The following is a 20,948-nucleotide window of genomic DNA, read 5'->3' on the forward strand; positions in this document are numbered from 1 at the left end:
AAATGAAAATTTACAGAAAATATTTCGTAATATACTGCAATTTGGTTTGACGTTTTCAGCATAGAAATAAATTCTAAAATCAATTTTTACCCGTTCTCGGCTGAGAATAGAATGTAATATCTTTTGCGCTATGAAAAGGTTTTATTTATTTTACGAATATCACTTTCGTAGTAGATATTTTAAGCTTAACAAGGTGGTTGTAGTTGAGGTTGGAACTAAATTCAAATAATCTAGGTGTAGGCCTGGTTTTCCTTTTCGGTGGACAATGGGTTAGGTTAGGTTACTTTTATTAATTTAGCATGATGAACCGCCGGCAGGAGACATGAGCTATAATTTTGAAAGCCATAACATTATGTACCCTTTGTATTGGATAACGATAAAGCATTCCAAGTCGAACGAGAAAATGATGTTCTAATTTGAACAAAGAAGGTTTGTTCAAAATAGAACATCTAAGTTCAATAATGAACCATCAACCATCGTTCTTTATCGAACGAATATTTTTTGTTCAAATTAGAACAAAATGACGTTCTGTTCCAGGGACAACCTTCTGAACGGCGATTTGTTCAAATTAGAACAATTTTTTTTAACAGTGTTTGATACTTATCGGATAACTAGAGTCCCTTTCGGGGCTAATTGTTCACTGAGAGAAAAAAAAACCCTAGTTTTAACAGGATAATTTTACTTGAACCGTCTGTATATCACTTGCACAGAATAATCCTGTGATAATTACTGTTATCCTTTAATTTAACAGAAGATATTTACATTAAACGTGTGTGTACAACTTGTACAGAATAATCCTGTACAAATTACACGTATCCTTTATTTTATACAGGAACATAAGCACATAAATGGCCTGTATTCTATAAAAATGGGTTGGTCTTGTAAAATGTACAGAAGGACATTGTAAAAATGTTCAAGAATATTTGCAGCTGTATTTATTACACACACCGAGAGTGTAAAATTAACAGTTCATTACGTAAAGTTTACGTGAATAACAGATATGTACTTAAACGGCTAGCTTCAGTAAGATTAACATGGAAGTTCTTTAAAAACATTTAGCATATCTGACGCTGTAGATACTGGAATCCAATAATTTCAATTTACAAACTTCAAACATATAATTCATCAAGCACACAAATGTTTTAAACATTTGTATTTATTTGTTCATTGCTGTGGGGGGGGGGGGGGCGTACGATCACCCTTCATCTACTTACAAGGGTTAGTTAATACCATAAATTTAATTAGGCATAATTCATGGCAATTTTTTTGATAATCCCGAGGGGCTGATCACTCCGCGTAATCGGTGTACAGATCCGTAACTTTGACTGTATGAATGGGACTACGCGTAATCTTTGAAGTCCCTGCCTTTGGCAGTGGTAATCTAAGCGTAATCCGGTGTACAGACTTTCTAAGAGTGGTTAGCCCCTCGGATAATCCTTCACCCTGCAGACCAAGAAGTGATAAAGAAATGTTTTCAATTCCGACATTTCCCAAAGTTATATTTTTGGGTGCACTGCCCAAGGCAGGCATTGACTAAACTTTGACTTTCAATAGCTCGATTTAGAAATCTATTAATGATAGAGTCATGATATGTTTTGTGGCTATAGCCATCCAATATTGGCCTTAAATGGTTTTAATTAAATATTAATTAAAACGTTATACAAATTGTACGAAATAAGTAAGAAAAATTAATAAATATAAAAAACCATGAGATATTTGATACAACCTAAGCGAGTGTTTCTTTCGGAAAAGAGCGAGCGTTTAATATTAGTCGTTTGTCGAATTGATTTACAGCAATAAACAATTCGGTAAAATACTAAATACTTACGCGATTATTTACTTTGGTTAATAGAGAGGCCAAAGTCTTGGCCCGATTTCTCTTGAACCAGAGAGGCTCACTATTATATTCGTACCTATCTGGAAAACTTGAAAACCCAGTTGCCTCGTAAAACATTCTTCTGATTTTATGGTTATTTTTTAAACAAAATCATTTTTACTAGTGAAATAGCTGTGTATCAGTGATTACGTAAGCATGTAAATTATAATGGTGCTATATTTTGGAATATAGTCTCTTTACGTAGGCTACCTTAGCTATATACTAGAAATCAACCTTAAGCATGAAACTTTAAAAAATACTAGTCCAAAAGGACTGAACATAAGCTGAGCCATTAAGATTCAAGAACAAGTTGTGCTTATCGGGTCTCTCTGAGAGATTTGACCCGTTTAGCCCCGAATTGTCTGTTCGGATAACCTGTAATTATATTTTATTGATAAATGTGAGATCGGTATATTAGCTGTTTTGTTTCTAGCTACCACGTAAAAAATTCCGTTTCATATTCGTAAATTTCACTAAACGCGTCAGTGTATATTCTACAATATTGTTTGTTGAATTAATTATTTGCTACTTATCGAATTTACTGAGATGTAAAAAGTATTTTCTACCGACGGATGTGTAAAACCAACTTTAATATGCCAATAAAACTACGTATAAGGTTCACGTACTCCAGACTGTTATTCATGTTGATTTGCCAGACTTTATTACTGGGTTATTTACAGCTATTTCATCATGTTAAATTAACATAAAATTACTTGTAATATTATAATACGGAATAAGCTGTTATATTGACAGAAACGTCTTGGCATCCCCTGCTTCCAACACTTTAATGTAATTTGAACAGGGCTTTTTTCTCTCAGTGTTCCCCATTCTTGCTGAACGCGACATTGGATTATCATTTAAAGATAAATGAGAATGAATACCCAGATGCTTGCAATATGATTAGGAATGAATACGTAGACGACCTTCTAGGAGGTGGAAACACGGTAGAAGAAGCGAGAAAACTGTCCCTACAGTCACGAGATATATTTAAAGGGGCGAAGATGAATCTTCGAAAGTTTCAAACCAATTCAGGAGAATTAAGAATAGCCTGGGTGGGTGACGGTGTTCATCAAGGGGAAAACAAACCGGAAGTCAAGGTTTTAGGATTACTTTGGGAGACAGAGCCATACACGCTGTGTATTAACACTTCGTCAATTACGGAAAATCAGGGGCTGAATACTAAAAGAGGAATATTACAAACCGTAGCCAAAATCTACGACCCATTGGGTCTCATAGCGCCTTATACAATCCGAGGTAAATTACTTTTTCAAGAACTCTGGAAGGAGAAGAAGCTCTCATGGGATGACGTCCTAGCGGAAAACACGATTTCGAAATTCACGCAATGGTGCAGGGAGCTTCCAGAGTTGAAAAATATCAAGGTACCTCGCTGCTATTTTGACGAAACCTCTGGGAAAATAATTAAACGGGAATTAGTGTGCTTCTGTGACACGAGCGAAAAGAGTTTCGCGGCGGTCGTATACCTTCGCTACACGAGTGAAATTGGAACCATCGCACAGTGTTTCAAAATCGACTTTTTTGTGCCAAAATTAAATTTCAACAAAATATAATGAATGTGTATATATTATTGATCACTGTTTTTAGCTCAGTCCGAAAATATAACTTATATTCTGGTAACTGCCACCAGGGGGCCAAACGTTCCCCTTTGGGATTTTTTTGGAATTTCTTTAGTCAATGTGTGTAAAGGCTTCTGCTAAACGTAAATTTAAAATTCGGTGAAAATCGGTTGTACAGAAGTTCTGTAAAATGCGCTCAAAGGTTCAAATTTGATCAAAATATGGCATATTCAAACGGCCTTTTTCCAAAATGTTGCAAGTAGTTACAGAAAAAATCATCATAATTTAGTAGAATAAGGTCCGCATTATAACTTGCAAAAAGTCCGAGTGTGAAGTTGCGCGAAGTTTTCAAGATATATACATTTTTATAACTCCAAAAAACATTTTTTGAAAACGCAATTTCGCCAGGTCTCTGTTCATCTTGTTTTCCTTCTTTCCACTACAAAATATTCTACGCCTGATAAACTTCTATTTCATCCTCCTGTTAGTAGGATTTTGCTGTGCGCATGCTCTCGCAGAAATTGATTTAGATTGTCTCACATGTCTGGTTCCTATGTAATTTCATACAATTTAAAATTTTAGATACAGTCGTTTCATGAAGGCAAAAAATAAATTAAATTAAACAAAACTAAATCATTTTAATTTTTGCTTTTCCTTTGTTTAGCAAGTTTAGAACAGAAACCTACAATAAATTGAAAGTACCATTTGCCGATTATTATATAAAGAATCAATATAATTGAAAAAACACACATTTATTATCTTGTATTGTGCATTTTGAACAAATTACGTTGAAATAAGTAATGAAATGAATACTTCATTTTTGGAAACAAAAAATACTCGTGTAACAAGTAAAATTAATAATAAATAAAAATACACTTTCATTATTTGCACGAGTTAAGTTTTTAAGTGATATAAGTAAAATTAAGTAAATATTATTTAAAAATGTTCCTCATTTTCCAAAATAAGACCAAGACCTTGCATATCCGCATGTAAATCCAATGAATCTTCCAAATCGATGTCGAACTCTTCACCAGCATTAGCGCATGGCGGTTGCAAAAATTCTACTTGATCACTTTCTTTCAACAAAAGAATAACAGCCAAAGGTAGTGGTTTGTTTTTATTTTTTCTCTTTCTTTCAACAAGCGAAAAATCTGAGATTACCGGGTCAGAGGAATCTAGAGATCGGTTGAAGATGTCAAGTAGGTTATCTCTTCTGCTAGTTTTTTTAGCATGGAACTCTCTATACTGGCGATACATCTTGTTTTTTGATTCTGCAGCCTGTTCGCTGAGCAATCGCAATGGTAGAGTAGAAGACTTTATTATGTCTTTTCCATGAACCAGAAGCTTATGCACGCTTACAGGCATGTAGTACCAGCCGTAACTTTCAAGGTATGTGTGAAGTAAACCTCTACAATACTCTCCAAATTTATCTTCGTCTACTGGTAATTCGCATGATATTGCGACGAGAATTACGTGCAGCTGTTCTATTAGCCAGTGCTCCAATCCTAAAATGTCGGCAAATATTCGACGGTTCCTTTCGTTGAACGCTCTTCGTGCTGTGTTGCCATCATTGGAAGACCCACTTCCAATTGGGACAACAGTTTCTCTTGAATTTCTCTTTTACGCTTCTGAAAGGTTTGCTTTTTCTCGTCCCCGTCTACGCGCCAACATCTTAAACCGTTGCAGTTTCGATAGCCAAGGTGAAGGCAGAATTCTAGACATCGTATCCACGCGTGAAGTGGACTTATTCCGTATTTGAGGTTTTCAGGTTTAGGGGTGAACGTGTAGTTAGAAATGTTGTTGAATTGAGATGGGGTAGCTCCACAAATGGGACACGATTGTTGAGATTTCGTTCCGGTGACGATGCTCAATACCTTTTCATCAATGATAGTAAAGGCTAAATCATATTCGACCGATAAATTTTTATCTGTTTTAAAAAAACATTCTAGTGGTGAAAGAGCCTTTATTTCTTCATCGACTCGGCGCTTTTCTTCTTTAATTACATCCGCCGTCTCCTTGCAGAAACTAAGTCGTAAAGGTCGACAATATCGAACAGATTGGGGCGTTTGGTTATTCCATAAGACGTGACCATTTTCAGACTTAAACTGAAGTGGAATAACGGTGGTGGCGAACAATCCCTGGTCGTCGTTATTTGCGTTCTCATACGAAAACGACTGTTTGTACTGAGATTGCCCTGTACTCCCATCAAATCCCCAAGAAAGTGTAAGAGTGAATTTCTGCTCTTCCATATGTAACATATCGAAATACTGACTTAAAACTTCAGCTTGTAGGTGTACAATGCGCGTAACCGTATGGTTTAAAAGGAATTGCAATGGAATCACCGCTGATGTGTCGGATATTTGAACAGGGACCATGGGTCTGGACTCTTTTTTTATTTCGAGCACTTCACGGTACGCTGGGTATAAATCGATACCATGGGATTTTGCACCTTCTCTCAAGCCGTTATAAGTCTTCACCGTTAAGCCCTCATCAATTATCAGAGCGAAAGCTTCTTGTGGGGTATATTTCCGAAACATATTAGGTTGTTTAATTTGACTAATAATTTTATGTGGTCGTGCAGGACTTTTTAGCACCTCTTTCAAAAGAGTGGAAATGTCTTTTTCTCCATCTCGCTTAGCGGACAACTGTACAGCCTTCAAAACCTTTGTCAAAGGTTGATCAGACAAGGTAGTTGATAATACTGAAATGTCCCTTTTTTGTGTGCGAGGACGCATCAGTGAAAAACCCTTAGTTAGCCTTCCAGTGGAACTAGTGCTGGGTTCGGTACAAATATCTTTGCTAACCGAGGTTTTTTCTAGTGTAATATTGGTGAACGTCTTACTTAACCAATCCGCATTTTTTGTCAGGAAATGGTTTTTGATGCGATGGCTGCTTTTGTACTTGTTTAGAAACTTTGTTTTTAAATTTTTTATTTTCTTAACTTGTAACTTTAATCCTGCTTCATCTAGTGTTAAATGTTCTGGATCCTTGATAAGTTCTAAACAAAGGCGTAATTCTTCTGCGAAATCATTTCCCTTCAGGAAAATCTCGACTAGATCTCTATTCTTAACCACTTGTGATTCGCAAGTAGAAACACAAACCTCATTAGTTCTTAATTCTGATATTCCAGCGTTGAATTTAATTTAAAAAATAATTTTTCAGAGCTTAGGAGGTGTTTAAAAACAAATTTATATTGGACAAACAGTTAAAGAAAGTGGCGATTTCGAAAAAGTTAAATTCAATGGGTACATGACGAACACAAAATTAAGAGTTGAAACAAAACTAGTAACCACTGCACACATTACTTACTTGGTTTGCAATATATACACTGTTTAAAAGCACGATTTGCTTTAAGTATAGTTTCTACTAACTGTGAAACGCAAAGACTCGATTGTGTCAATAAGTTAAAAATAACAGACAGAATTAAACTAAAAAAAATTCCATTGTAATAATATTTTGTTGACATTAGATTTGTTAGTTTAATTTTTGCCTTCATAAAACTACTGTATCTCAAATTTTAAATTGTTGGAAATTACATGCGCAAGCGCACAGCAAATTCTTACTAACAGGAGGATGAAATAGAAGTTGATCCGGCGTAGAATATTTTGTAGTGGAAAGAAGGAAAACAAGATGAACAGAGACCTGGCGAAATTACGTTTTCAAAAAATGTTTTTCGGAGTTATAAAAATGTATATATCTTGAAAACTTCGCGCAACTTCGCACTCGGACTTTTTGCAAGTTATAATGCGGAACTTATTCTACCAAATTATGATGATTTTTTTTGCAACTACTTGCAACATTTTGGAAAAAGGCCGTTTGAATATGCCATATTTTGATCAAATTTGAACCTTTGAGCACATTTTACAGAACTTCTGTACAACCGATTTTCACCGAATTTTAAATTTACGTTTAGCAGAAGCCTTTACACACATTGACTAAAGAAATTCCATAAAATTCTCAAAGGGGAACGTTTGGCCCCCTGGTGGCAGTTACCAGAATATAAGTTATATTTTCGGACTGAGCTAAAAGCAGTGATCAATAATATATACACATTCATTATATTTTGTTGAAATTTAATTTTGGCACAAAAAAGTCGATTTTGAAACACTGTGCATCGGAACGGCGATCGTGGCGTCGAAAACGCGTGTCGCGCCAATACAAGAAATAGAAGTTACCGAGGTCAGTCTACCACGACTGGAATTAATGGGGGCGCTTCTAGGCGCAAGATTAACGAGTGATATATATGCTAGAGTCAAGCATGATGGAGTAAACGGAACCTTGACTGATCTGAGAGAACGGTACTGGGTATTACGATTTACGAGCGCCACAAAAGGTGAAATCGCGATTGAAGATGTGCGTAATTTGCAAGAAATTCGGAGGTAAATCGGGTAGCGCGATAACCGCTCCTTTACCGGCCGATAGGGTGACGGAAGCACCTAACTTCAACGTAACCGGAATAGACTTTTGTGGTCCACTTTTCGTAAAGGATGACAATGATGTCAGAAAAATATACATCGCCATTTTTACCTGCGCGATCACAAGAGCTGTTCATTTAGAGATTGTTTCAAATTTAACTGCTGAACACTTTCTCTACGCTCTTCGAAGATTCGCGGCACGCAGAGCAATTCCGCGTATCATCTATAGTGACAACGCTCTGACTTTCAAGAAAGCCGACAGCGACCTAAAGGAAATATTTGAGACCATACGGAGTACACAAGTCAGGGATTACGTGGCCAATCTGAAAATCAGATGGAAATATATAGCGGAAAGGGCGGCTTGGTGGGGCGGATTTTGGGAAAGAATGGTTCGTTCCATCAAGACCGCTTTGAAGAAAACACTGGGAAAGGGAGGAAGTAGAAGCGACGATAAATTCAAGGCCGTTGACTTATATTTACTCTGACAAAAGAGAACCCGCACCACTTACCCCTGGGCATTTTCTGACCCAAGGTCGACTCACCACTCTACCATCCAGAACCTTTGCAGAACCAGCCAATTACAGAAGCTCCAGAGAAGAGATTACACGAAGATATAAACACTAGCAAACCTTGCTTGATCGGTTTTGGGTGAGGTGGCATAAAGACTACATTTTAGAATTGCACTCGGCGCAGGAAAGAAGCCAAGCCAAAAATGGACCAACGTTTGAAGTTGGAGATGTAGCCCTCATAGAGGATAAGTTACCTCGCTTGATGTGGAAAACAGGAAATATTGTGGAACTATTTAAAGGACGTGATGAAATTTTGCGATCTTGCAACCTTCAGTTACCTAACAAAAATATTATCAAAAGACCAATAAAATTAGTTTACCCTCTAGAAGTAAATATAGTAAAGGAATGAACTCAAGTTCATTGGGGGGAGTGTGTTGGAAATTAAAAACCAAAATAAACATTATGCTATATTTTTCTTTTAAACTTGTATTTTGTTTTGCAGACCTCCTAACGGAATCGCTTCGCCGACTTCGGACCTTTGATTTTTATAGCTATCCACTGTTTTGGAAATTTGAACTTTAACCCCCCCCCCCCCCGACTCTAGGCGTGAGAACCATTTTTGTGTTTATAGTCGCACAGAAGATTCAATAATATTCTGTATTTTTTGTTAGTAGTGGTTTGACTGTCGATATAGACAGATGTATCCTCCATTTTGTTATTAAACGTTTTGTATTTTATCCAATTTGAAATCGGAAGTTATTTCCCGACATTAACATTAATTGGGTTTACTATTTCTACGTTTTTCAACAAAGAGCTGCGTCAACGAATTGTAAGCGCTTGCCAGGAAGTAACCCCGGAAATGATTCAAGCCGCCTTCGACAATATGATTGTTCGCGCCCAAGCCTGCATCGCAGCCGAAGGTGGTATTTTCGAAACGTACTTATAAATTTTGTTTGTATGTAGATATATGAAATGTCTCTTTGTTTTTTAAAAAAATACGCATTTTTCATCCTACGAAATTAAATCGTGTAATACCTTCTTCACCATTGTCTCCTCGATTTTTCAGTGGTGTTTATTGCATTAAACACCAGATTAACAAATTTCTGACTTCATAAAGTTACACTACTCTCCCAATGCAATTCAAAAAAAGTTATTTTAGCTTGCCCAACTTTTCACTTTTTAAAGTCGTATTTTGTCAGTGAAAAAGAAGTCTATTTTTTCCGCGCCAACGTTTTCTTTGACAATTTTCTTATAGCACCTATAGCGGTTAAAATTTAAATTTTCAAAAAACGTGAAAATATTTTTCGATTTATATGCAATTGCGGTAGAAAGTGTCCCCCGGCACGTATAATGTACAGTACAAATTTCAACTTTCTAGAAAACATAGTTTTTGAAACAAATCACTTTTTCGAGCAAAAAAATACCCTGTACAGAAAGGTCTATTAATCCGTTGTAGAAGGAAAGCCACCGACCTAAGGAATGGATCAGTGCCAGACCATCCCGATTGAAAGCTCCGAGAGTTTCGATGGCAACCGCCGTGAAAATAAACTAGTGTTGTAAGTCGGAAAATTTTCCGTATTTTTCCGAAAAAAATAAAAAGTTTTCATTCCATGATTAGTCTAATATATTGTTTGCAAATTGAAATAAAGCGGTATTTTCGCCGAATTTTTTTTTAATCTGAAAGTAAAACTAAACCTCTAAACTAGTTTAAACTGATTAACAATATAACGCTATTAATGTTTTGTAGTATGTTTACTGATATTAGACATTTTATATCGATAAAAAGTTTAAAACATTAAAAACCCTTAAAAGGTAATTTATGTTTCAAATTTTTATTTATCCGATTTGCGGAAAATTTTCCGGAAACTTTTCTGGAAAATTTTGCGCATTTTATTTTTCCGGAAAATTAACAACACTAAAATAAACCGATTTTTTAAACCCGCGTATATATATTTTATTAATTTTCGAGTCCGCTTGGCTAATTTTGGAGTCAAGGTTGGCCACGGCTTACTACCCTCAATTTTCTAATCTCTATATAGATAGGACTGAAATAAGTGAAACGATTCTGCACTTCATTAATCTTTAATATAATCATTAATAAAATTTTTAACCTATTTGAGTGACGATTATAATTTTTATTTCTTACAGTAATTATTTCGGGAGGCGTTTATTGGATCAGTACTTCTTGCCGGTTGGTTGCCTTCCAAATAGGGCTACTAATAAACATCCTTTTGTACTTGGTGTATTTCTGAAACAGAAATGGAAAAAAATAATGGAAAAGACAAGTTGAATATACGAATTCGCCATCTATCGACCACAAAAATAGAATAGATGCTCCAATAAAAGGCTATTTATTTTTCTTTCCTTCCCTACGCGCATGCGCGAGTCACTGAATAAAATAGTCACCGGTTTATGTTAGTTTTATTTGTAAGGCTAAAGTTAATAGCGCGCGCGCATTTTTTTTTTTTTACTTTTACAAGTATCTCCTGGCTTTCTGTATATTACTACTTCTAGGCAAATCAGTGAACAGGTTTTATTTAAACGTCTATTATGGATGTTCGTTTTTTACACGTTTTTTAATTGTTATTGGCCCTTTTTAAATTTCGTTGCGTGTATAGGTCTCATTATTTGATATTATCAGAAGTTTATATTAAATCCCTTTTATAAAAATGCAACTTCGCCGGTTGACGCTGTTTCCAATGGGGGCGAATTTCCTGCCAAACCACTTATCTGTACACCACCTCACGAGTGAATGTTTACAACGCGCCTGTTACTTTTCCTAACTATTTAAAATGTTAAAATCGCACTCCATAGGAAAATGTTTTATTTAGTAAATTATTTTCCCTCGGTAATAGTTTTAGAAACTCGCTATATGATGAATTAAGAATCACTGTGTTTTCTTGTATAAATAAATTTGATAAATCAGCGGGTGCCTGCTAAGGTATATTTTTCAAGCGATTAACATCAGCAGTATTCGCGACCTAAGACTATCGCTACGCCCCCTTTGGTTCGCCATTGAAAGCTAGATAGGTATCGGCTAAAGCAGACGCTATTAGTTTTTCCTCGTCGTTATTTGTAAATTTCACTTTATAAATAATGATACTTGTATTTTAATATAATTTTGGCATCGTTTGCTTTTATTATAATAAGTTTTTTTTAAGAAAACGCTGTTATTATTTTTTTAATTTGTCTGTAGCAGACCTTATATCATAGGCGCTACCTCGGAGAAGCTATCGCCGTTATGCCACCTAGACTCGTTTCTGTCGCGAATAGGGCTTATGAATACTTCTCTAGCAGGATATATTTATACACTTCTGGTATTATTCATAGTCACTCTTTTATGTCTTTACAAACAGTTTTTGGTGCCGTTGTTGACAAAATTCGAATATCCATAATGATTTTGGCTAACGTGTGGCGGCGCTACTAATTTGCATTATATATGCCCATGAAAACATTTGTAGTAAACCAAGTTAACTTCTTTGCTGTACAGTAACTTTGCAGCCCTCAAGGTCTTTGAAATTAGGAATTTTTTAAACTTAATTATTGGCCGGGAGTAGTGGCTCACTCCTGTAATCCCAGGCGTCTGGGAGGCAGAGTTTGTGGAAGGCCGTTTGAGGACGACTACCAATCCCCCAACGGGTGGTCGGGATACTTCCGCCACGGGTGTCCCCACCCCTGTCCCCACGTATCCCCCCGTTGGCGTGGCCGTTACACATATCTCGCCCTGATTAATCAAATGGACGAGAGGACTGAATTGTCCCACACGTCACAATCGAATTAAAAAAAAACTATTGAGCTTGAAAATTATCTTATCTTTGTCTTTGGCTGCCACCGCTAGCCCCGCGTCGTCCCGGCTATCCAGACGTTTTTACGAGCAAACATACGTAGATATTTATAGATTTCTTTTAATTTATTAAAATAGTTAATAATAATAATTACTTAATAATAAAACGTTGAACATTAGAATTGTTGAAATTTTAGAAATACGTAGAAAACAAGTAAATTGTGATCTTTAAAGTAAATACTTGTTCGTCCATTTTAAAGCGATGAAAAATGCCGGAGGGCAGGACAATGAGGTCTCCTTTCACGGTGTGAATTCGAACCCAGCGGTCATTCTGGTCTCGAACATCGAAGTATCCGCCACCGTCCAAAATCAGACGAATCTCTTCCTCATTGTGTTGATGCTCACGGAAAAATTCTTTCAGCTAAACAAGTTAAGCAATAAACATATAACTTCTCTGATACCAGCGTGAAAATCAATCGCGGTCAAATTTACCATTCTATAAATATCATTTACCATTCCATAAATATCATTTACCATTCCATAAATATCATTTACCATTCCATAAATATCATTTACCATTCCATAAATATCATTTACCATTCCATAAATATCATTTACCATTCCATAAATATCATTTACCATTCCATAAATATCATTTACCATTCCATAAATATCATTTACCATTCCATAAATATCATTTACCATTCCATAAATATCATTTACCATTCCATAAATATCATTTACCATTCCATAAATATCATTTACCATTCCATAAATATCATTTACCATTCCATAAATATCATTTACCATTCCATAAATATCATTTACCATTCCATAAATATCATTTACCATTCCATAAATATCATTTACCATTCCATAAATATCATTTACCATTCCATAAATATCATTTACCATTCCATAAATATCATTTACCATTCCATAAATATCATTTACCATTCCATAAACAGGGCCGTGCTTAGGGGGTGGCGAGCAGGGCGGTCGCCCAGGGCCGCTAAAATTTTACCATAGGGATGTATATACCGGAGGGCCGCTACACTCACAATTGTCAGTTTCGCCCATGAATTTCGCCCTGTCCATAAATATCATTTACCATTCAATAAATATCATTTATCATTCCATAAATATCATTTACCATTCCATAAATATCATTTACCATTCAATAAATATCATTTATCATTCTAAGGATACCTTTTACCCTTCTAGAGATATAATTTACTCATCTGTAAATATTTACCCATCTTTAAATAACATTTCCCCTTCTATAGGTATCATTTACTCTTCTGTAAATAGCATTTATTCTTTTATAGGTATCATTTACACTTCTGTAGGTATCAGATACTCTTCTGGGGGTGAACATATAAAGATTGGAGTATTATCTAAAAAACCATTTTACAATTAGTAGAAGGGAGAACGTGCAAAAGGCCCAATAAGATAAATAAAACGTTTCGGCTTATGAGCCTTCTTCAGTCTGGATGTTTCAAAAGGTTATGCAAAAATTTTAAGGAGTTGTAGCAAATAGCGCTCAGGGAAATGCGAACATTAAGGTTTGGGTTCGTGTGTTAGGTGAAAAAGACTTTGTAAAAAAAAACGAGGTAACCAGCGTAAAAAAGAAAACTTAAACAGTATTTAAAGTGCCTGCTGCTTGGTTTTGTGCTTGTTGCAGCCTATTTCCAGGGGCTAGTAGTCCTCGTAGGAAAATGGGAATAAACAGGCATACTTCTCAACTCGCCCCCACAACTCCTTACAATTTTTGCATAAGCTTTTGAAAAACACTCTGTAGGCAACGGAAAACGGGTTTACAATATTCAATTGTTTGATATCACTTTGGCTTACAATTCTAACCTTCTAATACAAAAAGTCCCCAAAGTTTGGCTTCTTCCGACACTGACATTCTCGCCAAGCTCCGACTTAGACTTGCACTCGAACTAAGCAGCGTGTTATCGTCTTGGTCAGGGCCGGACTAGGAGATCCTGGGCCCATAGGCAGATAAGGAGTCTGGGCCCCCTTTTCACGCGCTGCATTTACTCTTATCCCTGGAACTAGGTTGTGCCTGAATTTACCTGATTCAGCGTCGTTCAGCGTAGAAGTCTGAGCTTTTTTTTGTGAGAAAACATGTAAGGCGTCGGATAGAAGTCTGAGCTCTATGGTTATATTACTAAATAAAAGCTCTTAACAATCGTCGACTAAATATGCGATAATTATGCAACATTGCGATTTAAGTCTGCGTCCGTAAACTGCCAGGCAGAAATTTTGGTAATTTTAAAACAAAATCTTCTACCTAGGAATTTCTCCAATATAAATTACGATTGATATTATAGATTTAAATGCTAAGTTAATAAGAACCACCAATGGACTACCTTTGCAAAAACTTATCAAACACAAGAATAGGTAGAATAGTCCATAATGAAAAGGGATACCCTAAACAAATAACTTGTACCAATAGGTCTTCGTGCAAACATTAAGACATGAACCTCAGACCAAACAGATCTTCTAGTAAAATCTAATTAAAATAGCCAGAAATTCCAACGGTAGACTACTTTCGTCCTATTTGGGACTCGTCAGTACCGTACGGGAAATCTGGCTTGCGACTATTAGATCGAAAAGAGAAACTAAGCTTAAACATTTGTTTAGGGTGTAGCTTTTTTGACTATAGGCTTTGTCGGTTTCAAACGAAAGTGACACGCAGCGCCTCTCGTGGCGAGCTCGCGCGTAACTTGGTTAAAAGTTTTTTCCCCACCCCATTAAAATTAAAGTAAAGTTGGGCAGTTGGCGATAATTAAACGTTAATTAACCTACAAAATGATATAAGAAATATTCCACTGACAATTTTTCCCGTTTATACGAACTTAAATGTAGTATAAAATCGTCTTGAAAAATCATTTATCGCTTTATAAAATCACAAATCTACGTCAGGTAGATAATCGAACAGCTGCTCGTCTCGGTAAAGTTTGCGTTGTCAACTCGCGTTTTAGAAAGCAAAATGAGATTTTAGAAAGTAGGTTGTAATTCAGAACGATATTAATACTTTTGGCGAATTTTGTCATCAGTGAATTATAAATATGACTTGAAATAGCTTTCCAGGTTTATTTAGAAGCTAAATTCATAACTTTTCATCCATTGGTTCGTTCACAATGTACAGGGCCGGATTACCCACCAGGAGGTTTCGAAAAAATTAAAAGTACAAAATATTTATCATTTACTTTTTAAAATATTTTCTTCCGGAGTAATTTTATTAAATGCGTCCACATTTTTCGATACAATGCAAAGCAATCATTTATTAACGTCTCTAAAAAATGCACAAAGTCTACATTGAAATTGAATTTTCCATCCATTTGTCAATTAGGCTGCTATAAATTGTGGGAGCGCTTAGCTCGCTTCGATCGTCACTGAAAGGGGGCACCAAAATTAACTTGGGCCTAGGGCCCCACAAGGTATCTTTAACGTAGGTGAAAATTGTAACGCGGTAAATCTGGCCCAGTCTTAAGCCTCGGTTTAATCTACCGCGTATTTTGAAACGGAAAATCCGATTACTATCATTAAATGATGGCGAGCGCTAATTGTAATACGAAACAAATAACGAAATACCTGGGATTTTTGTCGTTAAATGGACTTAATTTAAATAGTCCGTAAATATTTTAGGGAATCTACGTATAGAAAAGGTCAGGCTCTTTTGGTAGGATATCGCAGTGGCGCCAATCGCTTTTTTTCCCAATGGGGGCCGAAGCTCACTAATAAACTTGGAATGAGGCTGCTGGCAACACTTTCTTGTTATGGATGCTTAAAAGTAAACGGCCTTTAACATCGGCGGTTTTACCAATGGGGGCCCCCATCGATTTCCCAATGAGGGCTTCGGCCCCGCCATCCCCATGAGATCGGCGCCACTGGCCAATCATATATTTAACGTTAGGGAAACAGTTAACGAAGACAGCTCAGTAGTTCAAGGGCAATGCATACGAGAGACGTCGGTGACTAAAACAGTCTACGATATAACAATTAATGTAAGTAATTTAATTTTAATTGTCATATAATTTCTATAAAATATTACTCTAGGTCGTACAAGATAGAAGTATTTAAATTAATCGGGAATCACCGCTCTCTCCCTAGATGTATATCTAGGCATACGAGTATGATACGCATGAACTTCGAGCCCGCCTATTTCGAAAATAAAACGATAAAATATATCTGCTTTTTTGGGTTTCTTTTAAATTCATTTATTATGGAAAAATGTTAATCAAATATTTTTTCGAAAAACGATTGGTTAATTTACTTTAAATCATCGCTACATTTACATTAGCGTCAACGGGAATTGTTGTTTATTTTTAAAAAAGTTACGCCCGAGCTCGCCCCTAGAGGCGCTGCACGTCAATCGCTCGTACTCTATTTTACCTATTCTCGTGTTTTAACAGTTTTTGCAATGCAGTCCATAGGTGGTTCTTAGGGGTTCTTAACTTAACATTTCGTATATATTATTATCATATGTAACATAATTACTCATAAGTATGCCACAAGCTCTATTACTTCACTAACGGTTTGTTTCACAGATATTGCGTCATCCGTACCCTACGTAATATTTGACCTCATATTTGATGTAATATTTGACGTCATCGAATATTAAATGCTGATTATGCCGTCGCTCAATTAGCTCTACTTCTGATAAACCGACGGCCATTATTTTACTAAATAACCGGTTTGTTTACTAAAATAATTTTAGTAAACAAACCGGTTTGAAAAATCAAAGCTTAGGAGCTAAAATGAACTACAATATACTGTCAAGTGCTGTTAATGCAATTAATTAAGTTTTCGGAGACTCAGGTTCTAAAAAAAATTTGCATTGTCAATTAAAAGAAGCAGGTTTATTGAAAAAATAGTTTAAATTCAGGTTGAGCTTTTCTGGGGCATCTACATGGTTGAAGTCTTGCAGATTCTTTTCAGCCTAGGCCTAACTCTTCTAGGCTTGCTATGGGTTTTAAAAATGCTTTTTACTGATTCCTGGTGAAACAAACCGTTAGTGAAGATTTTTGAATGGAATAAAGGTACAGTGACATACTTATGAGTAATTATGTTACATATGTTATTATCCAGCACTAGGCCCCTATTCTGCTTTCCGTTGCTATGCAACTCGTTTTGAAATTTTTAATGTTTAGGCTTAAGTTCTCTTTTCTGTGTAATTGTTTTTAAATATCTTCAAATTTGTTTAGGTTTTAGCTGTTTTATCCCTTGTCATTATTGTCTATTCTACATATTCGTGTGTTATAACAGGCCTAGTATATTTCGTCTTGCACATTATTTGGCTCTGTGCTGAGAACTAACCCTAGATTGGGCAATAGCTCAAAAATCAGTTCGGTGACCATTTTTCCTAATTGACATACTTATTGGTATTATGTTACTTATGGTAATATTAAATTCAATTTTAAAAATCATCATGCGTTCTCTCTTCTTTTAATTATAAAATAAAATTTTAATTAATATTTCCATGACCAAAATGCGTTTTAGTATTTAATGTAGCATTATAGTTTAATCACTTTTTAAGTTATGTAGAAATCGACTCTCCATAATTTTGAAAATTTTCGAAGTCCTTTTTTTCGGGGCTGTTTTTAATACTTCATTATATCCTTTTAAAATCATATTATAAAATAAGTACCAATATTAATTGGAGTGTGAAATTTTAAATAAAATAGCGCTAGTTAGTAGACGATGTTTTCGTTTTAGCTCATACTCTCTTTAAGCAAGATTATCGGTAGTTTACAAACTGTGGTCAGCTAAATAGTGGTGCAGCAACGAATCTAGAGATGGCGGTATACGGTATTTCGAGTGCAAAGGCTCGCGTGATGTTATAGTAGCGTCGGTAATTTAGGCCTTTTTTCATTTTGGTCGAAATTACGAAATTAAGGCGAATAAAATTCGTACTCTTTCTTCGAGGTCCGGTATTTTCTCTTTGGTGAGTTTAACTTCGTCTTCGTAGTTGTATCCTCGGGCCAATTTAAGTTTGGACAGCTTCTCGTCCTGGAATGCATCCACGTCGATCTGAAAATAGCCAATGGAATAAAGTAATCAGTTAGTCAATAGTAATAATAATCAGCTTTAGCTAATAGGCCCTTCAATAAAACATCTTCAAGGAAATTGAAAAAAAGTAATATTCCCGAAAGCCAGGACTAGTAAGTTACTGTTTATTTACAGATTTACTTCTGCGAACATTTACTCGCTCATTTTCTTTTCGGCGAATGTTTGGGTCTAATCTACAAGCCACTCGGTAACTCTTTCATTGTGAAAAATCTTACTCTGGTAATTTAGGATCGTTCAGTTTTAACTTTACACTAAATATATCAGGGAGATTCTGTATTCTGGTGTCCTGTTATTTTGTTCATCATACGTTTTAAGCTCAACTACTTGTCGTATTATAATTCTGTACAGAAATCTAAATCTCCAGAATTCGAATATGACCGTTTTGTGTTCGAAATTTAGTATTCAAATTGCTAACACTCGAAAAAAATAAATTTGGGGCCAAAACGTGTAACTTTTATTTCGTCGGCGACCGGGCAGGTACATCTCTCCTTTCTCTGCGAAATTTGCCTTTTAAAGTATTCAGCCCAGACGCCAATGATGTAACTGAAGTTAAGTACATTTATTTATATATTTTAAGAAATATCAGCACTAGAAAATTGATAGTCACTAAAAGCTAGAACGGGTAGAATGTACTGAAATCAAACAATCAGAATTTGTAGTATATGGTGGCGTGATCTACTACTTTTTTTTTATCAGGCCCCGCCTACTAAACACTTCGTTGCAACCTTTATTGAATGAAATGGAATTTCAAAGCTCTTTTTAAATATTAAACAGAAATATATTTATAATAAATGATCTCAGTATTAAAATGTCTAATTTAAATAATAAATATTGGTAATTTTATGTTAAATCAAGAACATATTTATTTACACTTAAATTGTATGGCTATGTCATTTTACCAGGAATTATGTTATTTTAGCAAAAATATTGTCGTTCAAACCAATTTCACTACTACCCAAAATGACCGACGGACTGAAAATGTTTGGGTTGTACTCAATTTTAGAACCATGGCGTTGATGCCATTACGCAGTGTAATTTATTTACCCCTGTGGGAAATGTAAAGATTTTGAAAACACATAAAACAGCCAAAAACCGTAAAAAAATTACAGATATTGTTGACGAGAACAGCGATGACGTCTTTCTGTACTAAAATCGGTTTTTACATACTGTTACCATGAATCTATAATATTTTTTACATTGGTATCATATTACCGAAATCTTGTCACGATGTTGCATCATAGCTGAAATTAAATTTTGTATAGAGTAGATCAAATATCTATATCAAAAGTCAAAATTTAGGCCAGAGATTCCAACAGTAGACCGGTTTCGCCCTTTTGGGGCTCATTGCAACTTATAGTGAAATTCTTCACCAATTATTGCATGGCGGTCGCTTTTCAGCAGACATCTTTTACGCTCGGGCTTCTGTGGAATTCCATATCTATATAACCAAAAGCAGTTGTAGTTTTACTTTAAACGTTCCTCAGAACTGGCGCACCTACATCAACCGTCTAAATTATTTAACTTTATATTTATTACATAATAGAAGTAAATAGTAATCGATATGTGAGAAGTTTACACCTTGGAAATTAAAATGCAATGTATTTATGCAACTTCGAGGGAGGTTCCAATTCAAAAATTTCCCCTTTAACTGCAGAAACATACACCCCGCCAGGGCTAAAAAATCACATCCTAGCCAAATAATATGTAAAAATGCAATTTTTTTCATCCTAATACACCTTTAGAAGAATCAATAGGCGACAAGGCGAATATACTTAACAAATAACATCTAAACTTGTTATAAAGCTCTTTACACGGAAGAGCTAACGGGGTTTACCCCGAGTTCTTCGTTGTCCCCTTCCTATAAAAACTTGTTGAGGTTAATTAGAGTAGGAATCTGTTGATTCGCGTGACATGAAGGGATTTTCACCACCCTCCTACGCATTGTAACAAAGTCACCCGACTAAAAGACATTAAAGTTCGCTGGCTGACTTGGGCCAGGGGTGGTGCCTTGGGTATTAGCCCAGCTGATTATTAAGCATAGATCTTCTATCAGAATCTATCTTCAAATTTATAATTAAAAAGACATCGAAATGAATGGCCTACCTTAAAGAGAAGTACTCCGGATATTTTTTCTACTTCTTCATTGTTCAAAAACTGTAATTTATCTTTAGCCACGTCTAATTCATTCTCATATTTGATTGAGTTATTTAAATCTTCCAAATACCAGGACCTCACCATAGTTGTAGCTTATGAAAACACTTCTAAATAACGAAGCTCTATCCCTTTGATTAATTGAATTTTGTTTTGGTTAATTGATAATTCCTTTCTTCAAGGCTAAATATCAGGCAGAAATGCTCTGAAATGAGATTAGATAATTCGTCTTCGTTGTATAAGCAATAAAACTCTGGACATCTCTATTATCTAATGTAAATAGACATTTTTATGTTATTTATTTTTTATACTAGACAGTATCATAAGTAATATATAGAGGTATGGCAAAAAAGACGAACATTATTATAGGAACTAGTCGTATCATTGGAAAATTTGGTTGAAAACGGAAAAAGTGGGGACAAAAGTTTCTCCCACCTTTAAAAAATTTTAAAAAAAATTCCCAAAATGTTTTTGAAGGAAAAAAATAAAGTTACATAGAAAATCTCAAAATCCATTCGGCGGCAGGATCAAAAATATGCCGGAAAGACGATAATA

General features: G+C 35.4%; 2 protein-coding genes across 2 annotated transcripts; one reads left to right on the top strand and one right to left on the bottom strand.

Moving 5' to 3' along the window:
* Positions 1–7,801: 7,801 nt before the first annotated feature.
* On the top strand, positions 7,802–8,350 carry LOC149949689 (uncharacterized). The gene has a single exon (XM_090169455.1). It carries the CDS (start codon positions 7,802–7,804, stop codon positions 8,348–8,350), a length of 549 nt encoding a protein of 182 aa, XP_090025581.1.
* A 2,087-nt stretch (positions 8,351–10,437) lies between these two features.
* On the bottom strand, positions 10,438–20,519 carry LOC149949690 (acireductone dioxygenase-like). The gene is made up of 4 exons (XM_090169272.1): positions 20,346–20,519; positions 18,087–18,203; positions 12,400–12,579; positions 10,438–10,622 (listed from the first exon to the last, which is right to left on the bottom strand). The coding sequence occupies exons 1-4, from the start codon at positions 20,478–20,480 to the stop codon at positions 10,542–10,544; spliced, it is 513 nt and encodes a 170-aa protein (XP_090025398.1). The 5' UTR covers positions 20,481–20,519; the 3' UTR covers positions 10,438–10,541.
* Between the last annotated feature and the right edge of the window lie 429 nt (positions 20,520–20,948).

The sequence above is a fragment of the Leiobunum rupestre genome, chromosome 3 (genome assembly GCF_980474605.1).
Source record: "Leiobunum rupestre chromosome 3, qqLeiRupe1.1.hap1, whole genome shotgun sequence".
NCBI lineage: Eukaryota > Metazoa > Arthropoda > Arachnida > Opiliones > Sclerosomatidae > Leiobunum > Leiobunum rupestre.